The 23,382-nt window shown below is 38.1% G+C and overlaps 2 protein-coding genes across 2 annotated transcripts; one reads left to right on the forward strand and one right to left on the reverse strand.

The window, feature by feature from the left end:
- On the reverse strand, window positions 490-1,513 carry LOC109233576. The gene is made up of 4 exons (XM_019399461.1): window positions 1,391-1,513; window positions 1,123-1,314; window positions 724-1,044; window positions 490-669 (listed from the first exon to the last, which is right to left on the reverse strand). The coding sequence occupies exons 1-4, from the start codon at window positions 1,511-1,513 to the stop codon at window positions 490-492; spliced, it is 816 nt and encodes a 271-aa protein (XP_019255006.1).
- On the forward strand, window positions 16,894-22,726 carry LOC109232994. The gene is made up of 7 exons (XM_019398705.1): window positions 16,894-17,332; window positions 18,591-18,662; window positions 18,751-18,818; window positions 20,368-20,515; window positions 20,607-20,690; window positions 21,011-21,106; window positions 22,360-22,726. Exons 1-7 carry the CDS (start codon window positions 17,063-17,065, stop codon window positions 22,363-22,365), a joined length of 744 nt encoding a protein of 247 aa, XP_019254250.1. The 5' UTR covers window positions 16,894-17,062; the 3' UTR covers window positions 22,366-22,726.

The raw sequence follows: 23,382 nt of genomic DNA on the forward strand, positions 1-23,382 counted from the left end.
TCTTTAAAACTAACCCTCGAAAATCCTAATGGGTACAGATTTATCTCATGCTAAGGCATAACAAATTTGTATATGATTAAACTTTTTAAGCCGAAAAGGGAAAAATCCACTCTTTTGAGGCCATATCGGCCCAATTCAAGAGCCTAAGGGCTATTATATTTTTTGAGTTCGAGAATACACACTCACTCAACTAAAACCTAAGGGTTTTTCTACTTCGAGTTCGAGCAAGTATTCACTCGGTTATAGAGACTATATTAGTCTAACTTCGATCAAGTTGCCTAAATTTCGGATTCACAAACAAAATTTTCACAAGACACGAAGTGAGTCAAAATTCTCACAAGGTACAAAGTGTATCAAAATTGTCATAAGGCGAAAAGCAAATCGGAGTTTTTGCAAGACAAAAGTTGGGATATGAAAGGAAATGTTTTATATATTTACATGGATCGGTCAGGATCCTACACAAAAAATCCAAAAAAAAATCTTAAGTGATTAATTTTCTTTGGGAGCTGCGTCTTCATCACCAGAATCCCCTCCACTCGCGCTCTCGGAGTCATCATCAGAAGAAGAAAGCAACGCTTTAGCTTCGACCTCGTGTACTTTCGCGTTCTCGATATCGACAGCAAGATTGAAGCCACAAGCATGGATCTCCTCAAGAGTCTCTCTTCGAGACTAGTAATTGGCATGCTTGATAACCCAGTATGATCGAGTCTAAGTGGTGCCAACCACATCTCTTGCTCGAGCTTGAGCAGCTTTAGCATCAGCTCGGTAGACGACAAAGATCGCCTCCGGTTCAGCCTTTACTCTTTCTACCTCAGATGTGGCCTTTGCAAGATCGGCATCCAACCGAGCCTCGAGCTCCTTAATTTTCTTCGCTCGGGCCAAGATTTCCTCTTTCATGCTTTGGAGTTGGCGTTCGGCCCATGACAATTGGGCTCGAGCAGTATCCTTCTCCGAAGCAAGGCGGTCCATGTATTGTTTCCACCCCAAAGTCTCCGCCTTCATCATGTTGGCCTCCTCACGGAGTTGCTCAATCTTTTCGGCCTTCTGTTTAAATTCAAGATCAAAGTATTAGCCGTCGTTCCCAAATTGATACATCGAACTTCTAAGAAAATTCTTGATTACCTGCTTAATCAGGTTGGTCTGCTCTTTGTGAGCTGTGGCTAGTATAGCTCGGAGGTACTTGATCTCCTCTTCTACTTGCCCACTGAGAATTTTGAGGGCATCTCTCTCCTCCGTAATCCTTTTAAGATCGGCCTCACACCGGTTCAGCTCTACCCGGGATTTAGAAAATGCTTCCCAATGAAGCGTTAAGGCCTATGAAGAAAGAAAGGAAATCAGGCTAGGGGAAATAAAGGCAAACGTAATATTGATAAAGGGAGCTGAGGCTTACCTGGCTCAGGAGTCTTTGAGCCTCATCGAAGATACTCGATGCATCACCCAGATCGGAATTATCTTCGACTCCCGTGAAGCAACCGTGAAAAAGGTCCTCCCCTTCGTGGGCTATTCCCAACATCGGGGGTCTCTATGGCCTGGGCTTCCTGAATTTGCCCCTCGAAAAATGTGGGGAGGGGCGGAGAATCGTCAACATCTATTGCCCCAAGCAAGTCACTTAGGGCGTTCTCTTTGTGTCAAAGGGCCTTAGACTGGCCCCTTCAGACACATCCGACGATTGCTCATCACGGCGGGAGGCATCTTTAGCCTCCGATAACTCAGGGACTTTTCTCGTGCCATCCTACAAGATCTCCTCGGTCCGAGGCTGAACCTCTTCGATCATCACCAGCTCAGCGGCCTTTGGGGCCTCGACACTCCTCTTCGTTCGGGATACTAGCTCAAAGTCAGCATCTTCAATTTCCTCTCCCTCTCCCTTAGTCGCTGAGGTACATCGGCAAGAAGGACGACAGTGTCTTTATTCGACCTGCGAGACTTGCTCTTCTTGGGCTTTGGAGTATCGGAGGGCGAGACCCTTTTTCTTTTCTTTTCCTTCGACGGCTTCGGGGCCGAGGGCGAAACCTCCTCCTTCCGGACGGGGGCCTCATGACGACATCTTTCCCCATGCTTGTATGAAAGGAAATCAAGTAAGTATAAAAAGGAAAACATTTTAACAAAAGCCATCAAATACATAAAGGAAAGGCTTACCATGATTTTTGGCCTCCCATCGGCCCCTTGCTAAATCGCGCCATGAGCGATCAACGTATGAGGAGGTCAAAGCTAGGGTCCAAAGCCAATGTAGACAATTAAAATTTTACTACATTTAAATCCATAAGAAATTTGAATTTTATTATAAATTAAATACATACTAGTCAAAGTAAATATTATGGGCTAGAATGATCGGTTAGTTATTTAAATCTAATTTAATTGATTTAAATAAAGGTCCAATATTTTATTGGGCTAGACCATCAATTGGTCTTCTATCAAATGGGTCAGCCCATAAGCCTCAAGCCTAATAATCCACTAGGGTTTTCTTGGAGATTATTCCACCCCACGCCTATATAAAGGGGTCAAAGGAGAAGGCTAAAACAAGCAAGTAAGCAGAAGGAAAGGCTAAAGAAGCTCTGAAGAATAGCATCAAGGTCTCCATCCACATCTGCAATATTAGTCTGTGGTCAAATCCCAAAGGCGAACGCAAGTCATAAGTGGGCGACTTCAAATCTTCCGTTCGTGTTAATCCAACAACAAATCCTGGTTCGTGACGACCTTCAAATTGTTCATGACGCACCACAAATCTGAAATCCGTCAAGTTCAAGATCAAGCTCTCAAGCTCTTGAACCATCGTTCGTGAGGAGAAGAATCAGAGGACTACATCTCGTTAGATCCGAGATATTTTAGAGATTGTAACCCCATCACTTGAAATTGAATATAATATTTGTCACTATATTTCTTGTCTTGATTATTATTTTTCAGGAACGAAATTTAGTTGTTACAAATTTTGCCACGCCCAGTGGGACCATCTCTACCTCTCATATCTTCTCAACTCTCAACATTCAAGATCACTAAGATGGTTTCAAAGAAGATCGACTCAAAAGTTGCTGACTCCAAGTTTTCTTCTGACGTTGAAAGTATCCTGAACGTTTCTAAGGGGATTCTTGGGCCAATCACCCGAAGCAACGCAAGCCTCTTGGGACAGCAAACACTCTAAGTGTCATCTGCACCAATGCATGCTTTGAGATCTTCATCATCCGAAGAAGATAGGTCTTCTACTAGAAAATCAGAGAGAGGAGATAATATTGCAGAAGTTATGGATAAAGCTCTTGCTCAACTTAATTTATACAGTACCAAGAGTCAACTTACCCAACATGATGATGAAGTTTTAAGTGTTGACTCTACGCCAATCTTGCCACATTACATGTTCCAAACTGAGTTCAATCCGTGCGGAGGTCTTGGTTATTCTTCATCATCTGCAATAATCATGGAGGCAATGATGAGTAACACTTCGACAATGGAGGAGCAACTCGCAAACCTGACAAAGGCGATTGATGGCTTAATAAAGTATGCTCAAGATCAAAATGTCCGTATCGCAAAATTGACAGGCATAGTTGAAAGCATGATGGATGGATAATTAAGTTATGCACCTGGAAAGTTCCCTGAAGTCCACGAGAAGGTTGATCCTCCAACAAAACAAGTGTCATCCGCCAAAGAACTTCTTGTCTCCTCCGAAGGATCAATTCCATCGAACAATTGAAGGAATTCATTATGGGAACTATCAAAGATAAGTATGAGGTCGCTTCAAATTCTTCTCTCACGTACGCAAAGCTTTATACTGCAAGAATCGATAGCTTAAAGATGCATGCCGGCTATCAACCTCCCAAATTCAGCAGTTCGACGGCAAGGGAAATCCAAAGCAACATGTCGCGCACTTTGTTGAGACATGCAACAATGCAGGGACTTATAGAGATTACCTTGTCAAGCAGTTCATCCGCTCACTAAAGGGGAATGCTTTTGATTGGTACACCAACCTCGAGGCTGGATCCATTGATAGTTGGGACCAATTGGAGCAAGAGTTTCTCATTCGCTTTTATAGCACAGGCGTATTGTGAACATGGTAGAACTTACGAACACTCGCCAACGAAAAGATGAACCAGTTATTAACTTTATCAACCGACGGAGGAATGCAAGCCTTAACTGCAAAGATAGGCTAAGCGAAGCTTCTGGCATAGAGATGTGCATCCAAGGAATGCATTGGGGACTTCGCTACATCTTGCAAGGAATTAAGCCAGGACATTTGAAGAACTTTCCACCCGTGCTCATGATATGGAGTTGAGCAAGCCTTTTGTGGGAAATGAAGGGCTGCCCATCTACGAACCTCGCAAGGGAAGAGATAAGCAAGAAGTCAAGAAATGGAGCAATTTCGTACCCAAGAAGGAAAGCAAAGAATCCATGAACGTCAATGCCTCTCCTTTGAAGTTTACTACCAAGGTGATCAAGAAACAGAATATGAAACAACTTCCTCTCAAGAAAATGCAAATCGTAAGTTGACTCTCAAAGAGATGCAAGAAAAGGAGTACCTATTTCTAGACTCTAATGTGCCTGCAATATTTGAAGAACTCCTCAAGCTAAAGCTTATTGAGCTGCCAGAGATGAAGCGGGAAAAAGTAATGACCCAAATTACTGCAAATACCATCGGCTTGTAGGTCACCCTCTTGAGAAGTGCTTTGTCTTCAAGGACAAAGTTATGGATTTGGCTCGTCAAAAGAAGATCGAGCTCGAAAATGAAAAGACGAGCACAAACCACGTGTCCATTGCCTTTGGCTCATTCGATTCGATTGAGATATGCACCTGTGAAGGGAATAAAGATGAAGAATTGTTGGAGGATGAAAAGTTCGAGTTGATCAACCTGATGAAAAAGGTTGGACCCTAGTGACTCGTCGAAGACGCCATAAATTGAGTCCGCAAAAAGGATCAATGAAGCAACCTACGAGAAATAAGATGGTGAGAAGATCAAAGAAGCAACAAATGGTTAAGAACCCAAAGAAGGTGGAGATAGAGACACACCATCACCAAAAGCCACGCCGGAGAATTTTTGCCGAGTTGGTTTCGCATGAAAATTTCTGACGATGATGACAAGGCCTTGTGTTGTAGTGCCGATAAAGAAGAAGAGGAAAAGAACGAAGTCAAGTCAACACTGTCTCCATCACTGTCTAATAGTCTTGTTGAGTCCTTCTTCCAAGAGGCGGATGTCTGTAATGCAAAAATCACCTTCATTGAAGACGATCTCCTACTTGCTGAGACACCACACAATCGCCTTTTGTTTATGGTGGATTATGTGCTCGAGTGGAGGAGAAATAGAATCTTGATAGATGACGGATCTGCATTTAACATTCTTCCCATTCGCATAATGAAAGAACTGGGCACATCAATTAAAGAACTTTCTGAAAGCCAACTGATGATTCAAGGATTCAATCAAGGGGGCAAAGGATCGTAGGAGCTATCAAATTGGAAATCACCATGGGAGATATGCAATCAACTACATATATGCATATGATTGATGCAAAGACTTCATACAATTTGTTGCTTGGCAGGCCATGGATACACGAGAACAAAGTTGTCCCATCAACTTACCACCAATGTTTGAAATATAATAAAGATGGAGTCGAAAAGAAGATAGTTGTTGATGACAAGCCGTTCGCTGAAGCCAAGGCATACTTCGCTGATGCAAAGTTCTACTTGAAGAACCACATCGTGAAGGGCGTAAAAATTGATGATATCGAAGGCCAAAGGTGATAATATCGTGTCCAAAAGGGATGATGTAGCTTCTGGTGAAGATAAAGCTACAATAGAAGCATACCAAGTTTTGAAAGCTCCCAAAAAGAATGCTGCAACTGTAGGCAAGAAAATAACTCCTTTATTTCGTTACGTCCCAAAAGTGAAGAAAGATGAAGGATAATCATCAAGCCTCCAAAAAGATGCACTAAGAGAATTAACCCTTCCTATCAAGCAGATTGATATTATAAAGTTATCTTCAAAGCTACTGGAAACGTTTGTGGCCCCTGACATGCCTCAAAATAAGGCACTCCCCATAAAACGCACAAATGAAGGTTTTGATCTGAATGTTTACAGGTTGTTCGCAAAGGCTGGATATGATCCCGACGAACCATATAAGCTAGGAAAGCTCCCACCTGAAGCTACCAGGAAAGCAAACACGATGAAGGATAAGGAGCATGTGATGAAGCAATCACGTGAGGGTCTGGGTTACAAACAACCCCCACCAGTTCGCATCTCCATTAGAAGAGCAAGTATTAACTATATCATGATGGAAGATGAACCCGCCGATCCTAATAAAAGGCCTTCTATCTTTGATTGACTTGGAGAACCAACTACAAGAACTTTTGTATTTGAGAGGTTGGGGCCATTGAAAAGGAAGAAGAACAAGTCCAAAGAAATTATGAAAAAATAATAATACCTTTGCCATCTAGAGTCCAAAGTATCTCCAAAGAGTGTCAAAGCCTGATCCCTTCCAGAATGAGGCGACAATCAGAACTTTTGATTTCATGCGGAGAGGTACTCAAAGTGAAGACTCGCACAGTGGTCCACACTACACAGCGTGACGAAGATGAAGAAAGTGTAGGATCTTCATATACATTACTGCGAATGATGAGCAATACACTTTATTTCTAAGGAAGGTCGACGAAAATTTGGGAGATGCCTCTTGGTGTGGCCATATATCTTTTAATGATGGTGATCCCCAAGAAGACGAAGATGTTGAGGACGCTCCTCCGGAACTAGAAGAAGGAATTAAAATGACAGTTTTTGCATTGAAAGAAGTCAACCTTGGCACTGTAGAAGACTCCAGGCCCACCTATGTAAGTGCCCTACTAACGACAGATGAAGAAAGCACTTATGTGGAGCTACTCAAAGAATATAGAGATGTCTATGCTTGGAGCTACAAACAGATGCCTAGTTTAGATCCTAAAGTAGTAGTTCATCATCTCGCGGTCAAGAAAGGAGCTTATCCTGTTAAGCAAGCCCAAAGACGCCTCAGGCTAGAACTGATCCCATCAATCGAAGCCAAGGTCAATAAACTCATCGAAGCTGGTTTCATTCGGGAGGTTAAATATCCTACATGGATTTCAAGCATTGTTCTTGTGAAGAAGAAGAATGGCCAAATTCGAGTTTCTGTCGATTTTAGAGACCTCAATAATGCATGCCCTAAGGACGAATTTCCGCACCCCATCCCAAAGCTTATGATTGATGCCACCACCGGATACGAGGCGATGTCTTTCATGGATGGATCATCTGGCTACAATCAAATATGTATGGACCGAAAGATGAAGAGCTTACTGCATTTCGCACTTCTAAAGGCATTTATTGCTACAAAGTAATACCCTTTGGCTTGAAGAATGCCGACGCCACATATCAAAGGGCAATGCAGAATATCTTTGACAACATCATCCACAAGAATGTGGAATGCTATGTGGATGATTTAGTGGCAAAATCAAGAAAGGGAGAAGACCACTTGCAAGACTTAAGAATGGTGTTCGAACGACTCCGGAGATATCAACTTAGAATGAACCCATTGAAATGTGCCTTTGGAGTTACTTCTGGAAAATTCCTTGGCTTCATTGTTCGACATCGTGGGATTGAGATAGATCAAGCCAAAGTTGATGCAATCTTGAAGATGCCCGAGCCCAGAAATATACATGAACTGAAAAGTCTACAAGGAAAATTGGCGTACCTTAGAAGATTAATCTCAAATCTAGCAGGGAAGTGCCAACCTTTTAGTCGTCTCATGAAGAAGGGTGTACCTTTTGAATGGGACCAAGCTAGTAGCAACGCATTCCACAGCATCAAATCATACTTGATGAAACCTCCGGTTCTGGCAGCCCCTATACCAGGAAAGCCATTGTTTCTATATATTGCAGCCCAAGAAAGGTCAGTTGGAGCCCTTTTGGCCCAAGAAAATGGTGAAAGTAAAGGAAATTCCCTCTACTACTTGAGTAGGATGATGACCCCAAATGAGCTGAAGTATTCTCCAATCGAAAAGTTGTTTCTGGCATTGGTTTTCGCAATTCAAAAGCTGAAGCACTAGTTTCAAGCTCATGTCATCCGTCTCGTCTCAAGGGCGAACCTGATCAAGTTTGTTATGTCAAAACCCGTCCTCAATGATCGATTAGCAAGGTGGTACCTCCAATTTCAACAATTCGAGATTGTGTACATCCTACAAAAATTTGTGAAAGGACAAGCTTTGGCAGATTTCTTGGCAGATCATCCAATACCCGATGATTGGGAGTTGACTGATGAACTACCTGATGAGGATGCAATGGTCATCAAAGTGCAACCACCATGGAAAATGTATTTTGATGGTGCCGCACATCGTGAAGGATCTGGTGCAGGTGTTGTGTTTGTCACTTCTCAAGGAGAAGTCTTGCCATATTGCAATTAGATTCTTTTCTTTCTATTTCTATTTTATTTCATTCCTATTCTCCTTTCTTCTCAAGATATCTTCCAAACTGTTGAAGTCGTTGCTCCGGATCTTGTTCTCTCGGTGTGAAACTAGTTGCTCCTTCACCTTAACACAACATTGCACCAACAACGTTGCAGAATATCAAGCACTTATACTTGGGCTTGAGATGGCCGTTGATATGAGACAACTCCAATTACATATTTTTGGAGACTTTGAGTTAGTGATCAGTCGATTGCTAGGTAGCTACGAGGTCAAAAAGCCAGAATTGCGTCCTTATCATGATTATGTGCAGAAATTGATTAGATAGCTTGGCAATGTAACCCTTCAGCATGTGCTAAGGAAGGAAAACAAGAAAGCTGACGCCTTAGCTGCTCTAGCTTCGACATTGACTCTGCCCGGTCAGACATAAATCACTATCTGCCAAAAATGGATAGTACCACCAGATGAGAACGAGGATAAAGAAAGCAAGATCGAGCGTTTGGTAGCCGTCGCTGAAGCTGAGAAGGATGATTGGCGACAAACCATGATCGACTACTTATCTTATGGGATACTTCTAGAAGATCCAAAGAGAAAGACCGAAATTCGTCGGCGTGCCCCTCGCTTCCTTTACTACAAAGACACTTTGTATCGAAGATCATTTGAGGGAGTTCTCTTGCGTTGTTTAGGGGAAGATGAAGCAACTCAAGCTATGCAAGAGGCACACTCTAGAGTTTGTGAATCACATCAATCTAGGCTGAAGCTCCACTTCCACATTAAGAGGATGGGTTACTACTGGCCGACAATGGTGAAAGATTGCTTAGATTATGCTCGAAGATGCAAGGCTTGCCAGTTTCACGCAAATTTTATACACCAACCACCTGAAATGTTACACCCTACTGTTGCATCTTGGCCATTTGACGCTTGGGGATTAGATGTTGTTGGACCACTTCCAAAATCTTCTAGAGGACATCTATACATCTTGGCCGCAACTGATTATTTCTCAAAATGGGCCGAGGCCGTTGCTCTCAAGGAAGTGGAGAAAGAGAATGTTGCAAACTTCATTCGAGTGAACATCATATATTGTTTCGGCATTCCTAGTTATATAGTAACAAATAATGGCAAACCGTTCGATAACAAATTGATGACCAAGATCTGTGAACTTTTTGGCTTCAAGCAACATAATTTGTCAATGTATTATGCTGCTGCAAATGGACTAGCCGAAGCATTTAACAAGACACTTTTCAACTTGTTGAAGAAGGTCGTCTCCAAGTCTAAAAGAGATTGGCATGACCGAATGAAAGAAGCTTTGTGGGCATATCGTACAACTCATCGCACGCCGACACAAGCAACTCCTTATTCTCTTGTTTATGGAGTCGAAGCAGTTCTTCCTTTTGAGCGTCAAATACCGTCCTTGCGACTCGCTATCCAAGATGGTCTTACTGAAGAAGAAAACGCTCATCTGCACCTGGAAGAACTAGAGTCCCTTGATGAAAAAAGGCTAGAAGCTCAACAAAGTCTTGAATGTTATCAAGCTCGTCTTTCTCGTGCTTTCAACAAAAAGGTTCGCTTGAGGTCCTTCCAAGTTGGCGATCAAGTTCTTGCAGCAAGAAGACCTATTATCACCTCTCGCAAATTTGGGGGGCAAATTCACTTAAAAAACAAAGGAGTATGCTAGGTTGAAACTCTAAAGGGGCGGCCTAGGCAAAAGTTAGGACATAAAAAAATTCGCTAGGTTGAAAACCTTGAAAGAGGCGGCGTAGACAAAAAAAGTCCGCTAGGTTGAAAACCTCGAAAGAGGCGGCCTAGGCAAAATTTAAGACATAAAAAACTAAAAAAAAAACTCACTTATTTGAACTACATTATGACTTGATCCTCTTCACCTAGGAACGTAGGCCGCTTAGAGTATCATTCTAATTTCATTCACATGAGTTAAAACAATCACTTATTTTAAACTACGTCATGACTTGATCCTCTTCACCAAGGTACGTAGGCATCTTAGAGTTTCATTCTAAGTTCAGTCACATAAGCTTTAAAAAAAAGTGTTTCGACGTGACATGATCATCAAAATTCAAGCTGAGGCATCACGTTGATTACTCAAATAGGCGCATATTATAGAAAGAAAGAAGGCAATTTGTGTCGAGCCAAAATGGACATTTCATTGCTTCAATGCTACAAGGATCTGATACATCATTGTCAAGAGACTAAAAGGTTATACTTCGTCCTATACGAAGAATGTAAATCATAAAAGCAATTGACGCAAAAAATTGTCGCTATTTTGTCTTGAATGCCTTTCCAAGTTCGCTTCATTTCTTCAAAACATGATGCTACCATAAAGCTTTACGTAGTTGAATCCAATGTGAATTGTTCCCCCATCATGTGGCCTAACTGTGAAATTTCTAATTTTGGTTCCAAAGGGTCGAGCAATACATGATCTGGAACTTTGACTAATCCAGAAGGTCTTATGCCGCAAAGACTTCTATATGCATACGAATATGAAAGTTCACTACAGTTGTGTCGATTTCGCAAATTTTCTGTTGGTAGAACGAAAAACGTTCTGCCATGAAATTTATAGGTACTTCAGATCTCTGAGTTTACTTTCTACCGGCATGAACGCATTGCAATTCCGACACTCCAGGCTCAAGATACGATTTTTTTTTCGCTGAAAGTACGCGAATCTGAAAGTTTACTACAGTTAGGTCGAGTTCGGAAATTTTCTGTTGACAGTCCGAAAGGAGTTCTGCCATTAAATTTATATAATTTTTATATCTCCGAGTCTACTTTCTGACACCACAAATGGATTGTAATTCCGATACTCCTAGCTCAAGATACAATTATTTTCGCCAAAAGTACGAATCTGAAAGTTCACTGCAGTTGAGTCGAATTCGCGAATTTTCTGTTAACAGTCCGAAATGAGTTCTGCAATGAAATTTATATGAGTTTTAGATCTCCGTGTATACTTTTTGACAATCCATACGAATTGTAATTCCGATGCTCCTAGCTCAAGATACAATTATTTTCGCCGAAGGTACGCAAATCTGAAAGTTCACCGCAGTTAAGTCGATGTCGCGAATATTCTGTTGATAGCCTGAAAGGAGTTCTGCCATGAAATTCATAAGTACTTCAAGTCTCGTCTTAAAGTTTCGGCAAGCCTACACCCCGACAAACCTTGAAGTAGGGGGCATTTGTAGTCATCAAAATTTTAAGGGATCAAGCCAAATCCTAAATTAAAGATACTAAATTTATAGGAACAAACAAGGGAAGAAACTAAGGAAATTCTTAGTTTTCAAGTTACTGACATATGTAAATAAGGAAATACCATGTCGGGTTTGTACATGGACAAGTTTGAAACCAGGAAACAAGGAGAAAGAAAGGCAATTAAGGAAATTCCTTCGGCAAGAAAGAAAGGCAATTAAGAAAATTCTTTTGGCAAGAAAGTAATGCAATTAAGAAAGTATTTGCTCGTTGTTTTATGAAATATATGGTTAGTGAAACTAGAAGTTTGCTCAACCCAATTAGGAGATGAAATTCATGCTCTTTCATATTTAAAAAAAAGGGTACAAATTGGAGCCACGATCAAATAATTTGAGAATGAGCCATAGCAAAGTAGTACCCTTGAAAAGAAGGAATTTTCGAAAGGAAACTGCTAATAAAAAAAGGACAAATGACTGCATCGGTACTTCAAGAATGTCTTCACGTTCCGGTAAGCCTACACCCCAACAAGCCTTGAAGCAGGGGGCATTTGTAGACAATTAAAATTCTACTAAATTTAAATCCATAAGAAATTTGAATTTTATCATAAATTAAATACATACTAGTCAAAGTAAATATTATGGGCGAGTATGATCGAATCAATTATTTAAATCTAATTTTATTGATTTAAATAAAGGTCCAATATTTTATTGGGCTAGCACGTTAGTTGGTCTTCTATCAAATGGGTCGGCCCATAAACCTCAAGCCCAATGATCCACTAGGATTTTCTTGGAGATTACTCTACCCCACACCTATATAAAGGGGTCAAAGGAGAAGGCTAAAACAAGCAAGTAAGCAGAAAGAAAGGCTAAAGAAGCTCTGAAGAATAGCATCAAGGTCTCCATCCACATATTTTATCTGTGGTCAAATCCCAAAGGCGAACGCAAATCATAAGCGGGCGACTTCAAATCTTCGTTCGTGATAATCCAACAACAAATCCTGGTTCGTGACGACCTTCAAATTGTTCATGACATACCACAAATTTGAAATCCGTCAAGTTCAAGATCAAGCTCTCAAGCTCTTGAACCACTGTTCGTGAGAAGAAGAATCAGAGGACTACATCTCTTTAGATCTGAGATATTTTAGAGATTGTAACCCCATCACTTGAAATTGAATATAATATTTGTTGCTATATTTCTTGTCTTGATTATTATTTTTCAAGAACAAAATTTAGTTGTTACACCCAGCTCTCGAGGTTCGGAATCGCACCAGGCATCCAAGCGACCGCTACATCATGGAAAAGGATATCGATGAGAAAGAGTAAAGGAAACAAAACAATGAATAGAAGCTAAAGGAAGGATTGAACTTACGCTCGATATTCCACTTCTTGGGAAATGGCATCTTCTCGGCCGGAATTAAGTCAGAAGTCTTCACTCGAACAAACCGACCCATCCACCCTCGATCCTTGTCCTCGTATATGCTCGAGAACAGCACCTTAGTGGCCCGACTCTGAAGCTTTATTAGCCCACTTCAGAAAAGACGAGGCCTATACAACCTGATGAGGTGGTCGAGGGTGAAAAGGACCCCTTTGGCTTTGTTCGCGAAAAATTAGAACAGAATCACAATCCGCCAAAAGGAAGAGTAGATCTGACCTAGGGTTATTTGGTATTGGCGGCAGAAGTCGATGATGATGGGATCGACAGGGCCCAGCGTAAAAGGGTAAGTGTAAACACTTAGAAACCCTTCCACGCAGGTAGTGATATCTTCCTCGGGAGTCGGAATCACCACTTCTTTATTCTCCCAATGGTAGTCTTTCTTGACCTGCTCAAGGTCACTCTCAGTTATCGAGCACATGTATCTCGACATTGGCTCACATCGGCCAGGGACAGAAGAAGTTTTCTCGACTTTGAAGTCGGAAGAAAGGTCACACCCCACCTCGGGAACGCACTCCTCAGGGCGTGGCTCCACCGACGTTTTATCACCAGCCGACCGCGATGAAGAGGCGCCCTCTTTTTGTGGAACAGATTTTGACGTTTTTTCCATTTTGAATAAGCTTAAAGGAAGAAGGAGAGAAGAAGACTTGGTGTTTTGGGGGAAGGTTGGTAACGGAACCTGGAAATTGTGCAGAACGAAAAAAAGGTGCAAAAGCTTGAAGATTAGAAGCAGAGATCAAAGGGTAAAGTTTGGGCAAAAAAAAGAAAGACACATTTATAGGATAAAGATGACGGTTCAATAGCACTAGTGGCCAACCACCAACTGACGCTCATTAATTACTTTGGGAACTGTACCGACGGGATGCTTCAATCACTTTCGCCGCTTACGTCACGAGGATGACGTCACTCAATTCGTTCCTTATCATTAAATTCTAAGAAACGAGGGACTATCTGTATATGGTCAAATCGGGCTCGTCCGATTTCACTATTCGATCGAGACAAGGGAGTTGCATCGAGGGTCAGCCTCGTAATGGATCAGATTAGAGCACAAAGACGAGGTATCGAGTTTGAGAATCGAGGTACCTGTCGAGATCGAGGCCAGCAACAATCGGGACAAAATATGACAGACTTCGAGCAAAGCGCAATAACAGAAAAGCGAGATATCCGTAACCGATCGAAAATCACGGCGGAAATCTCAGAACAGATCAAATCAAGGGCGATTGTTTAGGATAATCATGGGATTTACTTGCATAATTAGAATTGTACCATAGACATGATTCCTCTACTATATAACGAGGGTTCTAGTCATTTTGTAAACACTTGACATTCACGCAGATCAAGCAATATAATATTCTCTCTTTAATTTACATTCTCTTGTTCATCAGCTTGTTACATTATTATTGTTCCTGAACAACTAGCTCGAGGGTATTGAAGCTCAAGGGCTAAACTCTGTTCAAACACTGGTTTGTTTTATCTTATTGTCAAGTTTCATTACTAACCTTTGTATTTATCAATTGGTATTAGGTGAAATCACGTATCCTTAAAACTATATTATAAATTTAATTGTTATCCAGTTTTTAGGGTAAATAACCACTAAGCTACACTTTTGGGCTATGTCAAGGGGATTTAAAACTTAATATATAGAGGTAAAAAATAAATTTTGCCTTATATATAGTGTAGATTTGTTACGAAGGGCTAAATATGGTGATTAATAACTTATTGGCATTAGATTGCACTATATTTAGTGACAATCTTGTAATAAATTATCTCTAGGACAAATACTGTATGTTGGTATGACCGAAATAAATTTTTGCATTCAATTTGAAGGAAAAAAACAGTATTCTCAAAATCTCCTCTTTCATTCTAAATTTAAAACACTCCAATATTTTGTCACATGCTCAAAGGATTCTCTTTTTTTTTTTGTTTTTTTTTTCTGGTTCCAAAACTGGACACCAATTATAAGTAGAGGATTTCTTTTCTTCTTTATATCTTGTTCAAAAATAATATAATTCTGAAAAACAAGGCATTGAGTCAAAGAAGTTAACATGATAGTAAGAGATTTCAAGTATTTTACATCTTAATTGGTCGCAAGGTTGACCATTCTCTTTAGGTTAGATTGTTCTGTAATATTCAGTCATTATATCAAGAACTGAACCCTGTAAAAGTAATTATCTATTTAAATTATTTATAAGTGCAATGAAAATAATTGAGCAAACATAAGAACACTGTCTTGAATTGTAGTATGAGGAAGTAAAATTTAGCTAGCGTTTAACAATAGATTCCTAAATTTAATTTAAAAAAACTGATTTGGGTGAAGTTTGGTTTGGAGATGAAAATTTGTTCGGACATAATTTTTCAAAACATATTTCACTTTTTTTTTTAAAAAAAAACATGAAATGTGACTTATACTCTTAAGTTCTAAAAACTATCAAAAATACCCAACAATACCAAACAAACAAACTTGCTAATCCTCTATGTGCAAAACCTTCATATATGTCATTCATTATCACTATCACAAACCATAATCTTGAACATAGATAAGTTTGGCACAAAATTATCATTTTTATAATGAACTACATAATACACTTTCCTAAAACCGTAACCTGATATTTTAATATCAACTGCTAATAACACAATTACTCGCCACTATAACTCGTCAAATTGCAATAATATTACAAGATCCATCAGTCAAAAAAAAATGATAGCAATTAGTTGGTGGATTAGTTGAGTCAAACAGATGGTGAGTTTTTTTATAAAAATACAAAAGTTTGGGTAATTTTTAAAATTGTTAAAAGATCGAACAATAGTATTTTGGGCAAAAATAGGTTTAGAGCTAGTTTTGGGATTTGAAATTTTTTTTTCAAAATTTGCCAAAACGTGGATAAAATCTATAAACAAACATATCTTGCCATTTTTTTTTTTTTGAAAAAAATTTGGCAAAATCTATGACCAAACGAGATCTTAGAAAGTAGTAATTTATAATTTAGTTAAATTACAGAAGTACCAAAGACCATTCAGGAAGAACAAAGTTGTCGGAGCTCCGACTCGAAATAGTTGTGGGTCTTTTTGGATTACATAGTTTAGAGATGAAACGAATATTGCTGAAATCGAATCCATACTTATTGGAATCTTTTTCTTCTCTGATGCAGCGATTTAGCAGTGAAACTAACAGTGGAATTCCCCTCCTTCATAAATTGATTTAATTTTGTTAATGAGAGAATTTAGGAATGGGCTGTTTTTTTTTTTCCAGCATGATATGGATTTTGTTGATTAATTTTGTTGGTAGAGAGCGACAACCTCAATGGATAATAATATCCCTTTTAAAATGCAAACATTGAATTTATCATCCAAAAGCACAATTTAGATACATACATACATAACAATAAACTGTAGATTATGGAATATATAATAATATATCACTTCAAAAATGGGTTCACAGTTCGGTAAAATTTGAATTATTGAATTAAAATTGAACATAAGGGAACTGATCAAATATGAAATCGAAAAGGGAAAAAACAATTCGTCCGATTTAATTAAGTTCAAAAATTAAATACCAAAAGATATCAGTTCAAAACAATATCGAATAAACTCGTGAATACTATTAATCGTGAATTTCCATTAGGATTGATATGATCTCCCTACTCTAAATCAAAAATCTCAAGTTGGAACAATCGAAATTAAATTTTTTTTGTAAAAAGTGTTCTCCTTTAGTAGATATAACTCGAACTCAATTAAATCGGCCATCGTCTACCCAGTAAACCAACGACTAGTTCAAGACGAGTATTTTAAAACATTATTTTTAAATGCAAGATACACTTAATACTCAGAGGGGTACAATTGTGCATTCATATAACAAGAAGCCCCTATATGGTAAAATCCACAAACTTCAAAAACTCCACCTTTTTAATCCACCATTCCCCACTCTCTCCTTTTTCTCTCTCCTACTACTACTTGCTCCAGCTTCTATCATCTCTGTACATTGTTTTCTCCTTCCTCCTACATCGTCAAATACTTTTTAGAGAGAGAGAGAGAGAGAGAGAAATATTTTTTAGAGAGAGAGAAAATGGTGGATGAGTTCATGGTGTGTGTAGATAGGATCATAATAGCAACAACATGTTTTGGAGAGTCAGAGTCAGTAGTGAATGGGAGAGAAATTAGCCTTTTGAATAATAATGATGTTGCAAATTTGAGTGTTGAAAATAATTCAAAGGAAATGACGAGTGGAGGGGAGGGTTGTTCAAAGGGAAGTGTAATTAGAGAGTGTAGGATTTGTCAAGAAGAAGATGAAGAAAATGACATGGAAGCTCCCTGTGCTTGCAATGGCACTCTCAAGGTTCAACATTAATTTTGCTACCCTTTTTATTTACTTTCTTGGGTTGGCTTAGGAAATGTGCTTTCTTTCTACTCTTTTATTTTTCTTTTTGTTATTTTTTTTAAAAAAATTTGTTTCTTAAAGTTGAAATTTTAGTTATAAGAGTCAGTTTTTGCTACCCCTTTTTATTTGCTTTCTTGTGTTGGCTTTGGAAATGAGTTTTATTTCCACTCTTTTTCTCCTTTTTTTTTTTTTTTTCTGGGGTTGCTTTAAAAAATTATTTTTTGAATTTTTTGGTAACAAGTTTAAGTTTTTGCTACCACTTTTGCCTTTGCTTTGGCTTGAGAAATGTATCGTGTTTCTTCTCTTTCCTCATCTTGATTTATTTCAAATGAGTACAAAAAATTTCTTTCTCTTTCCTTGGTTTGTTGGTCTATGTAATATAAAAATAAAAGATTGATGCTTTTTATGTGTCTTTGTGGATGACTTCAATTTTCTTCTTTAGCAACTCCCTATATAAATCATATAAAATGTTAAACGAATTGCACTAACACATAAAACCTTTTTACCAAATCCAACTTCTTGTAAAGAATTTTTTTTTTTTTTTTAAATTTTAAATACTTCTTTTTGTTGTTGTTGGAGTTTGTGAATTTATTTTTGATTTTTCACATGACGAATGCTGTATGCTCTGCAACTTTAGGAGTTATTTTTGTTCTTATCTGGAAATAAATCAATAGCTGTGCTTGTTCACCAAACTTTACTATTTTACAAACCTTTTCATTAAATGTGGATTTTGAATATTCTATTCTCTTTGAAGAGAAAACTTACCTGCAGCAGAAAATGTGCACCAAATATTAAATGTATGACAAAAGTCTTTTAACCAAAAAGTTTGTTACCTAACCACAGTTAATCATTAACATTCATTCTCACTTTTATTTGTAATTGTAACTCTTGTGATTAAATAAGTTTTAGGGGTTATATTGGGATTTAATCACTTTTAAGGGAATTTATGTTAGTTTTCAAATGTCATAATGTTGTTAGGCAGTTATTTTAGCTTCAGTTTTTAGCTAAAGGTCATAATTTCTTGGATTGCATTTGAATGATCATTTTCAATGTCTCTTTGGACTGACTCAAGCTGTTACAAACCATAATACTTATGTTCACATTGAATTTGTAGAGCTTGTTAATGCTGCAGTTTTACCTTTATTTTCAAGATTTCTTAACTACACCATTAGATTGAAAAGCTAAGAACTGAAATTGTGTCATATTGGACCTGCAGTTTGCTCATAGGAAATGTATCCAGAGATGGTGCAACAAAAAAGGTGACATAACCTGTGAAATCTGTAATAAGGTTGGTAGATTTTAAACACTTCCTTTGTAATTAGAAGATATTTATCTAGCCTCAAGTGAAATTTGAGATGTTATATTTCTTCAATCAGGTCTTTTCACCAAACTATACCCTTCCACCTGCAAGAAGCAACCCTGATGTAATGGCAATTGATATCAGGTAAGGTTGTCAGTTGTATAATATTTGCTGTGTTTTCTCAAATCTTACTGTCACATTTCTGTGTAATACATGCTTTATTTAAAGATTTTTTTTTTTTTTTTTTTTTTTTTTTTTTGTGTGTGTGTGTGTGTGTATGGCACTTTTAGTGGTTCCGGCTTAGTGAAACCAGAGGCAGAGCTAGCCTTTGAGTTACGGGTTTGACTAAACCCGTAACTTTGGTCCAAGTGCTATATTTGACTTAAGAAATCCGTTGAATATGTACAAATTATTAATTTAGACCCCAGTAACTCCAACGGATTAGAATTCTGAACTCTTAAATTTCAAATCATGGCTCTACCTCTGAGTGAAACTTGCTATATATGTTGGGATTAACTGTTTTGTAGGTTCCTCTATCTACACTAATTGGTTAGTGAATAAGGATTAGTTGTAACCTTGCTTAATCGGCTGCCCTTAAAGGAAGATAAGATATAAGAATATACTGTTCTGTTAAACAGAATATGAAAATACCAGACTCCGAAGACTTCTGTTGGCTCACCTTAAATGGCTGTTTTGCTGTCAGTTTTCTTGCCTACTTAATGTCTTTACACTGCTAGTTTCAGAAATAGGTCATCATTCTTGTCTTTGTCTAGATCACTATCATAAAATAGGAGGAAGTAACTTACTCCAAACAGCTTATACTTATGGAAATTTTATTATGGTAAATATCTGTTAGTTTGAAGTAAATGTTGAAACTTCATTCTTTACATAGAAACTTAGAATCTGTTATCTGGAATCTAATAAGTAGCTTTGGTATTAGTCGTCTCAAGTCCATGCAAATGATCCAAGCCACAAAGCAATATGACTATAAAACCCAAAAAATAATATTAATTGAGGTGTGGACCATGGGGCTGGAATGGTTCCGCCTCAATCTGTCCCTTGTCTCAATGTTTATAATCATGATGTAGTTTCTTTCTGGACTATGTTGAATGATATCATTTGATATTTTTGATTAATCTGTGGCCAGAGGCATATGATTCACATGTCTGAATGATATAGGTTTCAATTATTTTTTAACATCTAGGAGCTGCTTCTATTTAAATTCTCCTTAATGAGAATCTTCCTGTTGGTTGCAAGTAAACTATTGACTCTGTGCATGAGCAAGTTCTTGTCCTTGATGATGAAATTGAATGAATTTGTTCAAGAGAAGTCTTTAGGGAAATCAATCCTTTTGAAGAGTGATCTGGAACTTAGATTAAAGGTTGTTGCATAAGTTGTAATGCCGTCAATTTCGGAAATTCTTATAGAATACAGATAGGTTTACAACTTGATCCCAAAAAAAGAAGAAGCTACAGATAGATTTACAACAGAATCTATCATTGCCTCATGATCAAAATGGGAAACGGTAAACAAATCTTTTGTACTGGTCAAAAGTGAAGCAGCAGTGTCGGATCCAACTACGCTAATATATATAATCTCAAATATCAAGTTTCCAGCATCTATTCCAGTAGTCTGTTTCTGATTGATTTTTCAAGCATTTTGACTTCTTTGTCCTACCTTTTGTTTAAATCAGGCAAGCATGGGGCCCTGGCATGGATATTAGAAATCCTCATTTTCTAGCTTTCGCCGCAGCTGAGCGTCAATTCCTGCAATCGGAGTATGATGACTATGCCATTGCTAGCAGTGGGAGTCTAGCATGTTTCCGCTATGTTGCAATCATTGTAAGTAAAAGCTGTGTAATTCTTCTACGATTTAGTGATTCTGTTTGTAGGAACTTTATTATTGAAGGTGGTTTATCTTCTATTCATGCAGTTGATGCTACTCTTGCTGATACGCCAAACCTTGATGGTCACAAGGGACTTTGCAATGGTTCAGGACTCATCAACATTCTTCAATGTAAGTTAGAGTTGTAGCACCATATATCTTTAGTCAATAACTTGTGCTGGAGAGTGGCAGTGTCATGCTGTTCCAAGACTCGGTCCTTTCATTAGGCTTGCATAACTGAATGTGATTATAAAGTGTTCCGTCTCGTATAAAAAATTAGTATGACATTTATATCATGTTTCTGAAGTTTATTTTGTTTGTTATTGATGCATGTTTAATCTTCGATAAATTCATGCGTTATGATATTTATGGACAACTATTCTATACATGCACAGCGAGACTTGCACAGACACTCTAGTAAATCTATCTGAAGCATGTTTTGTGAACTTCAGTTTCAGATTTCACTTCTACAGCTGGCGGCTTTCCTCCTCCCTTGTTATGTAATGGCTCGGACATGGTACATGATACAATGCCGAAGAAGGAGGCAGGTGTGTCAACCTAATCGGTTATCCTAATCATTCTCTTTCCTCTTGCTTTCTGCACTTCAGTTTTGCATACCCTTTTTAGTTCTTGGTTGGCTAAATACGATGAAACCATAGTTATAAAGAACCGCATCAAGTACAAAGAGAAGATGCTCATCTCTGATGAACCTGAGAACTAAAATTGCTTAGCTCTGCCTTATTCAAGTAGCTTATTGGAATAAAATCAGGAAATTGGTTCCTTGGTAACTATTGCTGATTTGCTACTACTGATTCATCTCTTTTTTAATTTGTTTTTTTTTTTTTTTTGTTTTAAAACTTTTTCAGGCAGTTAGTGTTTGTCTATTAGTTTCTGAAGCACTACCTACAACTTCTACGCTCCTACATCATTGCTAACTTAAAAGACTTCCATAGAGCCAATTTCCTTTAATGACTCCTTTTCCTAACAATTTCTTTGATTCTCATATGATCATTATGGTAACCATGGCTTATCCTAATACAGTCAGTTCTAGTGAAATGAATCACTGGGATTTTGAAAGTGGATTTGCACTCAATTGCTCCATACTAAATTATCGTTAACAGAGTTGGTCGTATACTATATGCATCTTGAAATATAGTGTTACTAAAAAAGACAACATAAATGCTTTTCTTTAAGTTGCTTTATGCTGTTCTGTAAGTTGCTGCCCATTGTTAGAATTACTTGAATGTTGCTACGTAATACTTTCTACCCAACTCAAGACCTTTTCTTGTAACGTGGTTGAGCTGAATATGAGAAATTTCATAAAGTTTCATGCACATATACACAAATGATCTTTTTAGTGAAGAAAGACATCTGAACTTTAATAGCTTTATACATTTTTGGGGGGAAATAACACCTGCTTCAGAACCTTTTTGTTATCAATGAAGTGAACAAGAGTTTCTTTTTCTTCTGCTCTTGCTGCTGTCTGTTTTTGGCTCTGACTTTATATGCTGATCTTCAATGTTTTCTTCATATGGGGATGAAATCTGGCTTAGCCTGTAGTAGAAGCGATAGACATTTCCATCTCATCTTATGTACTTCATTAATGAGAGATTACCAGAGAAAGTATATCATAAGGCTTGATGTTTCTTTACTATGACGTCCACCCTTTGAAGTTTTGATATCTAAGTGTCCCCGACTCCCTTCTCCGTTTTCTTGTTAGAAATCTTAAGGCTTCTGATGGTTTTAAACTGCAGATGAAACATTTATTTGCTTTATCTTACATGTTAACGGTTGATTTCAGGGTTAAGAAGGAAGCCATGGTTGGTAGCATGACCTTTTGCAGCCTTTCTCGTCTCTAATGTTGGACAAATGCTGCTGCTGTACATCAGCCTTCTCTTTCCCTAATATCTGTATTTATCTTCCAAGGTGCAAAAGTTAAGCTTAGCACTTTGGTGCTGAAAATCCCTTAGCTCTTTGAGCTACATATAAGCTCTTCCCCGGTTTCTCCTACCCGTGAACTCGTAAGCAAATGTAAATATGTGAGGATTTGAGTTCACTAGCGGTTTCTATCACCTTTTTCTATAATTTCAGATATTGGATGTCACTGAAACAATTGGCCATCCGTATGAAATTTCTAATGGAACAGTAAGTTATCTGCATTTTGTTGAGGTAAAGCTTCATCTAAATCATCGCAACCTTGCAACACAGAGGTCAGTTTCATTGGCAGTTTTTGCCCAGTATTGCATGTTTTATCTAAAAATATGGGCAACATATAAATCCATGGCCTCTTTTCTGTGCTTATAGTGGGAAGTTATTATATCTTCTCTTATGGCACTTCATTTTATTGAAGATGCTGTAGAGGATTAAGTGAAAGCCAGAAAATTGGTTAAATCAAGATGTGATTAAAATTTATTTTGCATTGTTCTCAAGATTCTTATATCTAATTTTGAACTTGTGGTAGTCTAGTTGAAAGGTTCACACATGATCAAGCAATCCTGTCCTCTAACTCACTCTCTAGAAAATCACTGGTATCAAAAAGGGAATAGAAAAATATATTCTGAGGCTCAAAACTCGGAAAAGGCATTTTCTTAGATATAGTGTTCGGACCAGAATCTTTTTATTCCTTTGTACCTAATTTTTTTTTTAGTCCTTTTGGTTAATTTGTAGAAGGAAGCTTTCTTGTTTGGAGTTCAGCATGTATAATAACACTAGTTTCTGGACACGCCCATGTTAATAAGGAAAAAAATATATTAAGAAATCACATGAGACTATTTAAAAATATGTTTTTAAATAAAGACAAAAGAAAAAGTGATGAATGGTGATC

Source organism: Nicotiana attenuata, chromosome 10 (assembly GCF_001879085.1).
Source record: "Nicotiana attenuata strain UT chromosome 10, NIATTr2, whole genome shotgun sequence".
Classification (NCBI taxonomy): Eukaryota; Viridiplantae; Streptophyta; class Magnoliopsida; order Solanales; family Solanaceae; genus Nicotiana; species Nicotiana attenuata.